The sequence below is a fragment of the Dipodomys ordii genome, unplaced genomic scaffold (genome assembly GCF_000151885.1).
Source record: "Dipodomys ordii isolate 6190 unplaced genomic scaffold, Dord_2.0 Scaffold78, whole genome shotgun sequence".
Classification (NCBI taxonomy): Eukaryota; Metazoa; Chordata; class Mammalia; order Rodentia; family Heteromyidae; genus Dipodomys; species Dipodomys ordii.
Genome location: NW_012267294.1, coordinates 6,750,157 through 6,764,777, shown reverse-complemented (window position 1 = coordinate 6,764,777; position 14,621 = coordinate 6,750,157). Strand labels below are relative to the sequence as shown.

At 53.1% G+C, this 14,621-nt stretch overlaps 1 protein-coding gene across 1 annotated transcript in view; it reads left to right on the top strand.

Moving 5' to 3' along the window:
- The first annotated feature begins 11,382 nt into the window (after positions 1–11,382).
- Trim45 (tripartite motif containing 45) overlaps positions 11,383–14,621 on the top strand; it is an 8,417-nt gene continuing 5,178 nt past the window's right edge. Inside the window, exons 1-2 of the mRNA XM_013024637.1 lie at positions 11,383–11,876; positions 14,457–14,614. Coding sequence (XP_012880091.1) covers positions 11,383–11,876; positions 14,457–14,614 — 652 coding nt within the window. The remainder of the gene's footprint in view (positions 11,877–14,456; positions 14,615–14,621) is intronic.

Genomic DNA, 14,621 nt, shown 5'->3' with positions numbered 1-14,621 from the left:
CTGTGCCCCGGTGTCCGGGAGCTCCTCCCATGAGCTCCCTGCGTGCTCCTCTCCACTATCAGCCTGTCTCTCACCCTCTGCCCCTCCCTGGAAGTCTGCCCTACTCCAGGGCAATTCTCAGCCTTGGCTTCCTTCCCCCACTTGAGGACGGGGCTTCCTGGCTCAGCCCCAACCCCCACTCCACCCCCATTCCCGAGGCCCCCACAGCCTCCTGGCTTTCATGCATTTTCCATATTATACTCCTTTTCTAGATCACTAGGCCCTCTGGTTCGAAGCTAGCCCAGGCCAAGATTGGTGGGCCTGCTTCCTTTCCTCCTTCCTCTTCCTCTTCCTCTGCAAGCACTGTGGTCCTACACCAGGGGGACGGCCAGGAACTCGCTGGCTCCGCCTCCTGTCCTCCACGGTGGGCCTTGGGAGACTCCCCCAGCAAGGCTGCAAGAGCTCTCGCTCCTTTCCTTCCATCCCTTTACCATGGTAATTTTCTTTTACTCTGATAGCACTAGGGCTTGAACTCAGGGCCTCTAGTTCACTTGGTTGGTGCTCTACTACTTGAGTCATGCCTCCAACCTGGCTTTTTAATCAGTTATTTTGGAGATGGAGTCTCTGGGACTTTACTTTCTAGGCTAGCTTCACACTCCAGATCTCAGCCTCTGAGGAACCAAGTGCTCAACAGCACTGTGGGGTTTTTGTTGTTATTAGTTTTGGTGTGTGTGTGTGTGTGTCTGTGTGTGTCTGTCTGTCTGTGTGTGTAGAGCAGTACTGGAGCTTCAGCTCAGGGTCTGGGCACTGTCTCTGAGCTTTTCTGCTCAAGGCTGGAGCTCTACCATTTTGAGCCGCAGACACTTGCAGTTTTCTGATGGTTCACTGGAGATAAAAGTCTTAGGGACTCTCCTTCCTAATCTGGCTTTAAATCATAGTCCTCAGATTTTAGCCTCCTGAGTAGCTGGGATTAAGTAAAAGGACAGGCCAGCTACCTCTGGGGGTAACATTTCCAGCCACACAATCCCTGGCTGAGAACCCCGGGAGCTGGTGCATTCCGTGTCCCTTGGGGTCTCTTCCGAGACATCACTGGATGACATCCTTTAAGATGAGAAGAGATCTTAAGATGAGTTCCCTCCCTCACACCCAGGGACCATGTGGAAATCCATTTTTACCAAGCAGTATGCTCACATTGGCAGAGACACTTGGTTTTCAGTACACCATGGCTGAGTGTCTGTAATGCTGTCTTCTTGCTGTATTTTCTAGAATCCCAGAGATCTACAGACCTATTTTGCCACATTATGACCTAGTTTTATATGTCTGGGGAGAAATGAAACATGTCTAGAAGTCTGGAGAGAGGAAGAAGACACAAGAATCCAACCAAAGCAACCCACACAAGACTTCAATAGGAACAAGACACAGGGTGGAAGCTGGGAGGAAAGTTCAGTGCTAAGTAAAACGCCCATGGAGACGGCTGCCTAGGAGAGACAAATCTCACGTCAGAGGGTCCTGCCTTTATCCACAAACTCAGGGGAGGGAGGAGCCTGGGTGCTGTGGAAGGTCCGAGGCCGCCAGCAGCTGCCACTGCCCCGCTCAGAGAGGCCATGTTTGCCTGAAGACAAAGATGACTGCTGCGGCTCCTGATGGACAGCGCCAGCCATGGGAGAAATCATCCCCATTTCAGCCTCCACGAAGTAGTCGTCGAGTGGCACTGATTTTCTAAATGATCGGAGCATTTTCTCGTTTTTGAGCAAATGCCATTCTTCTTCTCAGATGACAATGACCATGTGTGTGCACTGGGGCTTGATCCCAGAGCCTGGGCACTCACCCTGAGCTTTTTCTCCTCAAGGCTGGAGCTCTACCACGTGAACCAGACCTCCACTTGCAGCTTTTCAGTGGTTCACTGGACTTGGCAGCCACAGGCGGCGCTGCGGGCCCAGGTGGGTGGAGCTCAGGGAGGCTGCTCACTGCCCTCTTGCGCATGTGCCCACAGCTCCTCCCCACTGCATGGAATTCTCCAGCCCTGGATGTCAGCTGCGCCAAGTGCAAGAAACTGATGCGGCGTTGATAGGTCTGGGAATGAACCGATCTGCTTGCTTCCTAGAAACGGGCCTCGGCTTCTGTCTCTTTGACTCCTGCCTGGGCACAGAGTAGGTAAAACAGGGTGATATCTTTCAATGAACAGAACGGACAAGCCATATGGAAATATCAGACTGGGGTTATGTTCAGCAACTTGTGCCTCGAAATTCCTCTCCCTTGTTCTCACCCAGAAGCTCAACAAGCACCCCAAATTCTGTCTCAAACTCTGTTACTCTGAATGTTAGATCTCAGGACCCTGCCACTCTGAAACTGAAATTCAGGTACCAAATATGTTCCTTGAAATGCAGAGACTTCTAGAGGTCAAAGCTTGTGCAAGCCCTCCACCACTGAGCTGTACCCTGGACCTCACAGAGACTTCTGGAAGAAAGTGGGTAACGACCCTGTGGAGGAAAGAAGCTGGGATGAAGTAAGTTTACTGCGAGCCCTCTCCACACTTCCCGTCGGTGACCACTGCCTGCCTAGCACCATTGTTCCTGCCACACCCCATTACATTGCATTGTAGAAAACCTGAATTTTAGAGTTCTGACCATTCAAGAGGATGATTAAATATTCATTTCCTAAACTCTTGTCTGCTTTGTCTGTCAAAGTAAGTGGAAGGGAAGCTAGATTAAAAACCATAGAACTGCTGAGTGCTGGTGGCTCACGCCTGTCATCCTAGCTACTCAGGAGGCTGATATCTGAGGATCATGGTTCAAAGCCAGCCTGGGCAGCAAAGTCCGTGAGACTCTTGTCTCTAATTAACCATCAGAAAACTGGAGGTGGCGCTGTGGCTCAAGTGGCAGAGCGCTTACCTTGAGCTGAAGAACTGAAGGACAGCGCCCAGGCCCAGAGTTTATGACCCACAACCGACCAAGAAAAAAAAAAAAAGGTACTATTAAGCACATAAGTTAAACAGATCAAAAGAATAGCAAGGAGCTCAGTTAACAGGAAAGATATGAACAACTTTGCTTTTTTTGTTTCATTCCATCTGATAGAACAGATGAAGGAGAAATGAACAGTTTGGATACAACAGAAAGCCTTCTCTAAGTAGTTGCCAGTTCAGACCCAGCTACAGGCCCCTGGAGGACTGGCAGAACACAACAGCTCAGCAGGTAGATGCTGTAGAGAGAACTGAATGGGCTAATAGCCTCCCCAAACCACGGGCTACCACTTTAAATGTTACAAAAGACCACAGAGCATGGAAAGATGAAAAATAAAAGCAGTGGGCCCAGCTCCAAAGAAGGGCAACTTGTGATTGAACGAAATCGCCGAGTACTAGGTTTGCTTTGGGTTAGAGGGACATTCCAAGCCTTTCTGTCCTGGGCCTCTCAGAAAAGAAGCTGGTTTTTTTTTTTTTAATTGTTTTGTTCTCAGTAAAACTCACTGAAGTCCTGAGGACCTCAGTGCTCAATCAAAAGGACAGATGCACTTAAATCTAGGGCCACAAAGTGAAAGCATGGTTGTAGCTTAAACTGGTTGTGTGTGGCTCACACCTGTAATCCTAGCTACTCGGGGGCTGAGATCTGAGGATCAGTCTGACATCAGCTAGAGCAGGAAAATCTGCAAGACTCTTATTTCTAATTAGCTGGAAATGGAGTCATGGCTGAAGTGGTAGAATACCAGCTTTGAGTGAAAAGGCTAAAGGACATGAGTTCGAGCCCCAGTCCTATCATACAAACACACACACACTCCGTTCTAAGTCTACCTCCCTAACAAGGACATGACCACTTTCACAGCCTTTCCTTTGGGTAAATATATGGAACTGTGCACTTAAATTTACTAAGCTCAAAAACATACCTAGCCCCACTTGATTTTACTTAATTCTGCTCATTTCATTTGAGAATTTACCAATCTGGAGTATATCATTCATTAGACATTAGTTCCTGTTGATGAAAGGTAAAGTTGAAGCCTGGGCTATAACTAGATAATTTCATAAAGAGGTCAAATTTCATTAGAAGCTGTACATTTAAAACTTGCTTGGCCTTAGGTGTGTGTGTGAGGGGGTTTGCTGAGCGTCTAGGAAACAGAAGAGAAACTCTTACTTTAATAGCACATTCGGGTTTATAGTAACAACCTCCTTAGAACGGGGTGATATGGATATGGTTGGGGTGATATGGTTGTAGTATCTTCCCCTTCTCCCACAAAGCCCAGATTCTACATGGTTGGCCCCAATCCTCAGCTCTCCTAGGAGGTGAACCTCCAGGAGGCGTGGCCTGGTGGAAGGAAGGCAGGCCATTGGCCCCACCCCGTTACCATGTTTTGCTGTCTGGCTGTCTCGCACTCCCGCAGGATATACTGTGCCACCACAGGCCAAAGTGACACAGCCAAGTGGCCATGAAGCAAAAGAAATCTTTCCTCCTCATCTCAGTAAAGGAGAGCTGGCCAGCACGTGGGTATAACGCTCCTGCTCCACAGAGCTTTCTGTGCAAAACAAAGTGATTTGTATTATAAACTTCACAACAACAACAAAAGAAGATTCAAAGTTCGGGACGACTATGGATGTCGCTCATGTGTCTGTCACTCAGCTCCAAAATCCTGGAGAACAAATCCCACAGCGCCATGTTCCTTTCCCACGCCCTGCCCCCCCCCCCCCCCCTCCCCCCCCCCCGCAGCTCCAGCGCGCTGTCACACAGCAGAAACCACAGCCAACCCATGCATCTCACGAGGGCAATGATAAAGAACCGGGAGATATTTTTCATATCTTATAAAAGTTTAATCTGAAATACTGTCGGCAGCAGTAAAACTTGACAAGCCAAATAAAACTGTTTCCTTTTTGGTCGTACTGTTCTTTTCAATGGAGTTATCTAAATTATAGAACACAATTGTGTGTTGCCATAGAAAACTAGTTCTTGCTTTATACAAGAAATAATGAGAAAGGCGCTGTGGTGGCCGCAGGGGACAAAGAGAAGACGAAGCCGCCATCCTGGCGGCCTCCGGAGGACTGGGCCGCCCAGCGAAGACAGCCAGGTGCACCGCGCCAGCCCGCAGCTGTGCCGCACAGACAGCAATGAAGCTGACAACAGTAAAGGGCTGTGTGCTGTCTCCATCCACCTATCTCCCTCGCTCTCTACCACAGGGGACAATGGCACTAAAACCACCCAGGAGTTATCTAGGAAGAGGCTGTGCGAGGAGAAAGGGGGAGGCTGGAGAAAGTCTGCCCAAATGCACAACAAACACCAAGGGCTGGGGAGAGGGGCGGGGGGGACAGACACTGTGCTTGCAGCAGGGCCAAGGTAAAGCTGGGGTTTGAGGGCAGAGTTAGAGCATGGAGAAGGCGGATGGCATTGGACCCCAACTGTAATGCAGAAATGTTCACATCTACATACCCTTCATCAAGATGGCATCTACCCACACACGCCCCCACGCCACAGCCAGGGGAGGGAGACAGACAACACGGATTTGCAAATTGTTAACAATTGGAGGGTAATGGATATTTTTTTTAACACTTCTCAACTGCTCATTCTCTCCTTACCTGTGAGTGTCTTCTACATTTTTATTCTGCATATCTTACAAAATCAAAACAGTAAGGGGTTACATACAGCATACATACATACACACATATGTGACTATATATATACATGCACACATCCATGTTTTATGCAGACAGAACAAAAATTTCTTTTCACACTCAAAGAACCATTTTTTGCCCATCCAGAGAAAAGATTGTTCCCACAGAGAATGTGTGAGATAAACACATCTACACAAAAGAGTAATAAATCATATTATAATGGAATAAACGATTCCAATTAGGTTTTAGAAACAATGTTACTATATTAGCCACTCATTGTAAGATACAATCCTAAGTGATCTAACAAAAAAAGTTTTTAACTCTTAATGCTCTGTCTCAGCTCTCTCCAGAAAACCTTTCTGTTGTACTGTGCACCGGATACCAGACACATGTCTATGTGCCCTGGGGAAGCCAGGACCAGGGCAGATACCAAATTAGTCCCCCATCACCTTGGTCTTAAAGTCCCCCTGGGAGGTGGGGCTATGGAAGCAGAGGAAACAAAGCCAGCTGGCAAGCCCTTAGGAAGAATGGCCTTAATAGGGGCAGGTGTTAGAATGGAGGGTTGTTTTGAAGATAAACTCTTCTGATAATACTGTTTTGCCAAGATCTAGAGTGGAACTGCCCCATGGAGACTCATGGTGAGTCATTCCTATCACTTTAAAAAGTAACAGGAAGAGTGGGAACAATGAATGGATTTGTGTGTGCTGGTAGAGAACTAGGCCTAGGAGCTTCTCTGAGCTTTTCTGCTCAAGGTTAGCACTCTACCTACCACTCTGGCTACAGCTCCACTTCTGGCTTTTTTTTTTTTTTTTTTTTAGTGGCTAATCAGATAGAAGTCTCAGGGACTTTCCTGCCTGGGCTGGCTCCAAACTTCAGTCCTCAGATCTCAGCCTCCTTAGCAGCTAGGATTACAAGTGTGAGCCTCCAGTGCCCTGCTCCAAATGTTTTCTTGATGAGATGCTAATAGGGAACGTTGGGAGAATAGATGAGCCTCATCACACCGGAATTTCCTGAAAACACCAAGTGCTGCTCATCAATAAAAGGAGAAAGTGCTTTCAGGTCCCACGCACTGTAAATAATAGGATTTTATTAAAAATCCACTGCAGATGTAAACGCTACCTTGAAAATAGGCACTTGAAACAACTGCTGTCAATCTAGAAATATATAAGTAGGTATTGCCTTGGTGGGTAAGAAGATTTCTATTTCCTTGAGATGTTATACATCCTGGCCGGTATACAGCCTTCCTCAAGCCATGATGTAGCACAGCCTACCCACACACGAAAGGCTGTCACCAAGGTGTGGGTGCACTTTTGCTCAGAACATCAGCTGCCATTTGAATTAGGAAATGCATTAAGTCACGCTACCATTTTAAATTTATCTTGTTCAGGTTTTATCACTCTGACAAATGAGAAACAAAAGGCTTTTGTTTGCTAACCATTTCTTTTTAACTCTTCGGTGGGGGAAGTAACCCAATGCTGGTGGCTCACAGCTATAATCCTAGCTACTCAACAGTTCAAAGCCAGTCTGGGCAGAGAAGTCTATGAGACTGGTTTCCAATTTGTGACCTCCCTTCCCACCCCCCAAAAAAGAACAACTATGGCTCAACTGGTAGAGCATCAGTCTTTAGCGGAAAAAGCAAGAGCTTGGGGCCCTTGGTTCAAGCCCTAATACTGGTAATGTTAGAAAAATAGAATGGTAACCCCTCTGTACATCACCCTATTAACAAAAACAAGAGTGCTTCTGAGTTTTCATCATAAATACCCTATCTACACTCTTACGGCGTTTATCACAAAATACCACTTATAACTTACCATTCTTAGATCTCACATTTAGGATCAGCTCAGAATACAGTGACTTTCTCATTACAAACCAAAATGCTTAGATAGAAGGCCCTGAATCGTGGAGCCTAGGCAAGCCCTTTTCTATCTGATTTGGTACAAGACTTTTTTTTTTTTTTTAAAGCAACCCTTGTCCAAACTCCTCAGTATATCTTGTTTTATTACACCTACTTCCACTAGATGGCACTAAAGATTGTGTTTTAGCAATCAGGCCTTGCTGGTGAAAAGAGCAAAAGAGATTTCTTTGAAATAAGCTATACATTTCTCTGGTTCTTTGTCCTGTCAGGACCAGTTTTGTAGAAAGGAAACCATGGGGCACTGGTGGCTCATGTCTGTAATTCTAGCTACTCAAGTGGCTGAGATACAGAGGCCAGCCTGAGCAGAAAAGTTTGCTTGGCAAAAAGCCAGGCTGGAGAGGCATGGCTCAAGTGGTAGAATACCAGTCTAGCAAGTAAAAGGCCCTGAGTTCAATCCCTGGTACCACCACAAACAAAAGAGATGTCTCATTCATTTATTCACTCACTGTTTCAGATATCATGCCCTGAATTAGTGATGCAAATAAGACAGCATTACGAGCTCCCAGTGTGGGAGGGGAGGCTGTAGCAAGAACTGAACCAGATACGAAGACAGAAAGTTGAAACCTGGAATGCCAAAGGCCTGACAGATGTCACTAGTGAGTCCTGGCCCCAGAGGGACACTTCAGACTTTGTGAACTGATGGACGGAGAAGCTGATGTCTGATCTCTGAAGAAATGAAGCTGGCTGGGCTGCAGGGGTAGGGCTGTGCTTCTTTAACATGTGTGGGGTTTTGTCCTGGGCCTCTCCCCTTCTCCCCGTGCCCATGCTGCCCCTAGCCACCCAGCCGTGTAGCTGTCGCTGGGCTGAGCAGACAAGCCCCCACCCAAGCTCCCCGGGCTGCTTTCTCCCCGCTCATCCAAGTGGACTGCCCTTCCCTTTCGAGTCTAGGCAGTGGAACCACCTTCTTCCTCGGGGACACCTCCACGTGAGCCAGGGACACCCAATCTGCTCTTTGCTCCGCTTCACATCCCTGCAGCAGTTTCCCACAGGCCAGGGCCCGTGTAGTTTATGCTGCGTGTGGTTACTGGTGCGGTCCCCACTGGAGGACAGGCTCCAGGAGAGCTGGGACACTTACAAGGTGGTGTGCCTGGCACGCCGTATGTCCATGTTTCCGTGGAACACCACGGAACCTGCAGTGAAGACAGCTGAGGACTCATTGCAGGTTTAGACGGCTCAATGACTGTACTGAAGAGTGAGCCAGGCAGCCTGGACTTCAGAAACAGCACCATGGGGTTAGAAAGAACAGATTCAAAACATGGACCCTGTGAGTCCATAGGAGCCCCAGCTCCCATGTAACAAGAAGACTGGCATGTTAACATTCCTCACTTCAAATACTGTCCCACATCGGTATTTGAGAAGAAGAGGAAGAGCATTAAAGAAACAATAAGTAAAAGAGAGCCAAGAACCCTGGGAAGAAACAGTGCTGCAGAGAAGAGGGAAGGACAGAGGTTGAGAGGTGGAAGGAAATCAGGAAGCCAACCAAGGGAAAGAGCCAGCTTCAAGAAGGAGCTTGAGCTGGGCACAGGTGGCTCACACTTGTCATCCTAGCTACTCAGGAGGCTGAGATCGGAGGCTTGCGGTTCAAAGTCAGCCCAGCAGTGAACCCCAATGAACCACCAGAAACCTGGAAATGGCGCAGTGGCTCAAGTGGTAGAGCACTCACCTTGAGCACAAAAAGGCTCAGGGACAGTGCTCAGGCCCTGAGTTCAAGTCCCAGAAACAACAAAGAAAAAAAAAGGGGGGGGGGGAACTTGTGTCAAAAGCGATCATAGATTCACTTACACAAGAAGGAATAGGGATGTGGCTGAGGTGGTAGAGCCATGAATTCAAACACCAGTGCTGCACAAATGGAATCAAACCAAGCCAAAGCCAAAGGAATGAACAAAACTGAGCAGGAGCACCCTCCCTACCCAGCTTTCTCGCCATCGATGTTGGATCAAACGCGGTTTCAGAGGAGTAGAGACAGCACCAGTCAGGAAGAATCCCCAGGGTAAACATGGAGGAAACCGAGAGCAGACGAGCCCAGAATCTTGGCGACTAGGAGACTGCCTGAGCTAACACACATGTACTTATCACACATTTCCTAACCGGAGAAGCTGGACTTGCGGCCATGGGCAGTGAGATCCTGCAGGAAGGAGAGCCGGAGGGAGCGCTGGCCTGGGGTCGGGGCTGGGAGCAGAGTCCCCCCAGCCCAGCAGAAGGCCAATCTGCCCCGGTCAGAGTGTGTGTGGACAGTGGAGCACTTAGGAAAGCACCCCTGTGTGGATGGAGGAGCACCTAAGAAAGCACCCGTGTGGATGGAGTAGCACTTAGGAAAGCATCCCTGTGTGTGGATGGAGGAGCACCTAGGAAAGCACCTCTGTGTGGATAGAGGAGCACCTAGGAAAGCACCTCTCTGTGTGTACGGGCAGAGCACCTAGGAAAGCACCTCTCTGTGTGTATGGGCAGAGCACCTAGGAAAGCACTCAGTGTGTGGACAGAGGAGCACCTAGGAAAGCACTCTGTGGATGGGAGGAGCACTTAGGAAAGGACCTCTGTGTGTGGATGGAGGCGCACCTCGGAAAGCACAGCATGCGGCTCAGAGCCAGGTGTCAGGCCCCCCCCCCAGGCGGAAGGCCTAACCAGAACTGACACCCCGCCAACCTAGAGAGGCCCAGAGCCCACCCCGCTGGGTGAGCAGTGCTCTGCTCCTGAGCGCCGAGGCCCCGCGCCAGCGCGCGCATGCGCCAGCCCGCCAGGCCCGGCACCCCAGCCGGGCTCCCTGCAGCCGGCGCTCGCCCGCTGCCGTCACGGCTTCGCCTTCGGCTTTTTGGTGGCTAGCTGGAGCCGAGGCTCACAGACTTTCCTGCCCAGGCTGGTTTCGAGCCGCGATCCTCGGCTCTCAGCCTCCCGGGCGCCCAGAGTCCGGTCGCGGCCGGGCCGTCCCCCGCGGCGCCATTGTGACCCGCCGCGGTCCGTCTCCCGGGCGCAGCCCGCGGGGTCCCGGGACGCGCGGCGAACCCCGAGCCCTCACACCCGCCGTGCCCCGCCCTCTCCGCCCCCCGGGGGGGCTTCCGATTCCACACCTCGGCCCACCGGCCTCCGAAACTCCCCAGACGCCCGCGGGCCGCGGGAGCCCCGTGACCGCCGGCCAGGCCCCGGCTCCGAGCGCGGCGGTGGCGACGGCGGCGGCGGCCTCGCCGCCTACAACTCCCAGCATGCTCCGGGCCACGCCTCGGGACTGACGGCTCCATTCGCCAATAGGAGGGCCCGGCCAGAGTCCGTGGGGCCAACTGGAGGGCGCGAAGGTGGCCGTCCCGGCGGCACCTCAGCGCGGCCTTTCCTGTAGGAGAGAGTCAGTCTTCGTAAAATGGTGACGCTGACTACACTAAGTCGCTCAGTCCAAGCCTTACTTTTTTCGCCCCTAGGTTTCGCCTTTGGCCTTTAGCTTGGTCCCCACTGCGCGGGAGGGGGACTGGCGAGGAGGGGGAACTTCTCCAAATCTTACTGGGTGGTGGTGGTGTCCCGGAGAGGGCGGGTAGGGCCGCCCCTGGACGGCGATTGGTCGTCCCGGAGCCAGCCTGGGCTGTGATTGGCGCGAGCAGTCGGGCCTGGGCCGCCACGCCGGGAGGCCGTGCGCCCTCCCCGCCCGCCTACCGCGGGAGAGTGCGGCGCTTGTCGCGTGTGCGGGGCGGGGCCGGCTGCGGGCGGAGCGGGCGGAGGCCGGGGGGGGGGGCGTGCCAGCCGCAGCTCGAGGCCCGGCAGCCGAGTCGGGAAGGACGGGGACGCGCCCGGTTATGGGCTGCGCAGGCGAGGGCGGGGCGCGACGTCGGATCCCCGGTAGATCTGCGGGCGGGTCCGCGGGGCCGCCCTCCCCCGCTTCGCGCGCGCCGCCCCGCTGGGCCCCGGGAGAAGAGCCCCCATGGTCCCCGCTCTCCGGGGCGCTCTCCGGGCCGGGCCGGACCCCCGCGAGCCCGCCCTGGCGCCCCTGTCCCCGCCCCCCCGGGGGCCCACGCCGGTGGACGCGGTCAAGACGCACTGCCCGTCGTGCCTGGGGCTGTTCCGGGTGCCGCGGCTGCTGCCGTGCCTGCACACGGTGTGCACCGCGTGTCTGGAGAAGCTGGAGCCCTTCTCGGTCGGGGACGCGGACGCCGGCTCCGAAGGCCTGGCGCCGCTGCCGCTCGGGCCGCGCGTCGGCATCCTCTGCCCGGTGTGCGAGGCGCAGGTGGACCTGCCGGCCGGCGGTGTGCAGGCCCTCACCATCGACCACCTGGCCCTGAGCGACGTCCTGCTGGAGAGCCGCGGCGGGGACGGCCCGGGCCCGGCGGCCTGCGACCTGTGCGGCGCCGCGGGCGCGGACAAGCGGTGCCAGACCTGCGGGGTCAGCCTCTGCCCCTTCTGCTGCCAGGCCCACCGGTAACCACGGGGCCCCGCCCTCCGGGTCCGAGCGGGGAGGGGGGCGGCAGGAGAGCGTTCCGAACAAGGGGAGGGAACGGCTCACGCACCTGTCATCTCATCCCAGCCTCCCAGGAGGCCCAGATCTGAAGATCGTGATCCAAACCCCGGGCTGGGAAAGCTGCGGAGGTCTTACCTCCTCCCATCGGCCACCAAAAAGCTAGAAACAGAGCTGTCTGTGGCTCACGTAGTAGAGCCTTGAGCGAAAAGCTCAGGGTCAGGGCCCAGTCCCCGGATTCAAAGTCCAGGCAGGACCAGCCACCAGCACAAAAAAAGAAAAGGAAGGAAGGAAGGAAGGATGCCAACAAGAGCTAAAGAACAGGACTGGGAAGGTGGCTCAGTGGTAGAGTGCTCGCCGCTCATGCATGAGGCCCTGGGTTCGGTTCCTCAGCACCACATAAGCAGAAAAAAAGCCGGAAGTGGCGCTGTGGCTCAAGTGATAGAGCGCTAGCCTTGAGCCTGAAGAGCTGAGGGACAGCGCCCAGGCCCAGTGTTCAAGCCCCACAACCAACAACAAAAAAGAGCTAAAGAACAATATTCAAGGAATTTCCCTGAATAACAACCTGATAGAATAGTAATAATAGAATAGTAATAATAGCAGTAAAGATTTGCATAGTCTATTCATGTGCTGGTACGGGGGTTTGAACTCCGGGCCTGCGTGCTGTTTCTTAGCTTTTTCTTGGCTTTTTCACTCAAGGTTAGTATTCTACCACTCTATGTCCAGCTTTTTGCTGGTAAATTGGAGTTAAGAGTCAGCCCAGGCTGACTCTGAACCGTGATCCTTAGATCTCAGCCTCCTGAGTAGCTACAGTTACAGGCACAAGCCACCTGTACCCAGCCTTCACGTGGTTTTTTCAACTTGGAGCTTCCTTCCATCACTTGGTCGGTAAATAATTGTAGTGGGTAGTGGAGAAACAGGAAGATGAATCATCGCAGAGACCCTGCCCTTGGCCTTGTTTGATCCTGCTTGCAACCCTTACAGGAAGGCACCCACTCTCTTTGTCTTGGGGAGACTGAGGCTCAGAAATTTGAAATCTGCCAAGGAGCCACAACTGGTGAGAAGTGAATCAGTCTAGATGTTCTACTCTGATCTGTGCTCTTTGCGGTTACACATGGTGCTGTCTCGGTGTAGGTGCCAGCTTGATTGGCAGAGGCTCTGCCTTGGCTGTGTGCCTTACAGCTGGTGAATGGAGGGACTGCAGATACTAATTGGAGTATAGATGTTGACAGTTTTTGGTCAGATGGATCACTCTTGTCCCTTCTTCCCACCGCACTCTAGAACTTCAGTATATAAAATCACCAAGGTTTTAGGATTAATCCAGAATAGTTTTTCCATCCTGGCTTGCATTTGTCATCTGGCCTCACCAACAGGCCAAGCCTCTCGTTTTCACTCTATTTTTAACTTGTGTGATGGTTGCTAAGACTGCCAAACAGCTGTTTTCTCAGGAGCCTCTCTTCTGGTGCCAGGAGAGGTCCTAAGGTTGAGTTGACAGATTGGCTCAGGGAACTCTAGATAGCCCTGGTGGCTTCGTGGGGATTTCCTTGAGTCTTTACAAGAAAAGAATGACAGCCGAGCTCTGCTTGGGCATTGATTTCATGTTCAAGTTGTGCTGACCACACTTGGAAAGTCCGGCTGCTGATGGAGTGGTGTAGGTGCTGGTAGAGGGACTGGTTTAATAAAATCTCAGGGAAGAGGCGGGGGAGACTCTTCCCAGGCAGGCTACGTGCTTCAGTTGGTGCTCGGTCAGCTGTGGTTTGTATCGCTTGGTTTGTTTGCATCAGGCTCTCAGCTAGGTTTGGGATGCGGGCTGTGCTATGCCACTCCCCCCACCCCCATCTAAATGTGCCCAAATAACTCTTGGGAACAGTTTCAGGGTGTGTGTGTATACACACACGTGTGTTTGCTGGTCCTGGGCCTTGAACTCAGGGCCCCATCCTCTTGCTTGGCTTTCTTTATCCTACTTGAACCATGGCGCTACTTCTGCTTTTTTTGGTGGTTAACTGCAGATAAGAGTTTGCGGGCTTTACCCCCTGCCTCGGCTGGCCTCGAACCTCAATCCTCAGATCACAGCCTCCAGCCACCACCCTGGGCAGCGTTACAACCCGAGCCGAACCCCGGTCCACCCCGAACCTTGGCCCACCTCCGAACCCCGGCCCACCTCTGAACCCTGGCCCACCTCGAACCCCGGCCCACCTCTGAACCCCGAACCACCTCGAACCCCGGCCCACCTCTGAATCTCGGTCCACCTCGAACCCCGGCCCACCTCTGAACCCTGGCCCACCTCGAACCCTGGCCCACCTCCGACCCCCGGCCCACCTCTGAATCCCGGTCCACCTCGAACCCCGGCCCACCTCCGAACCCCAGCCCACCTCTGAATCCCGGTCCACCTTGAACCCCGGCCCACCTTCGGACCAGGTCCGCCTCCGTTGTGCAGGTGTTGTCCCAGGGGCCCGGGAGGCCCGCAGCCAAGGCTCAGGCCTGGCACGCAGGCCCGGCCCCGTCTCCGGCCCCCCTGACGTCCTGCTCGGGTTGCTTTGCAGGCGGCAGAAGCGGACCGCAGACCACACCGTGGTGGACCTGGACGCGCGCGCGGGGAAGCCCGAGCCCTGCCCCACGCACCCGGCCGAGGAGCTGCGGCTGTTCTGTGAGCTGTGCGAGCGGCCAGTGTGCGGCACGTGCGCGGCGGGGGAGCACCTGGGCCACCC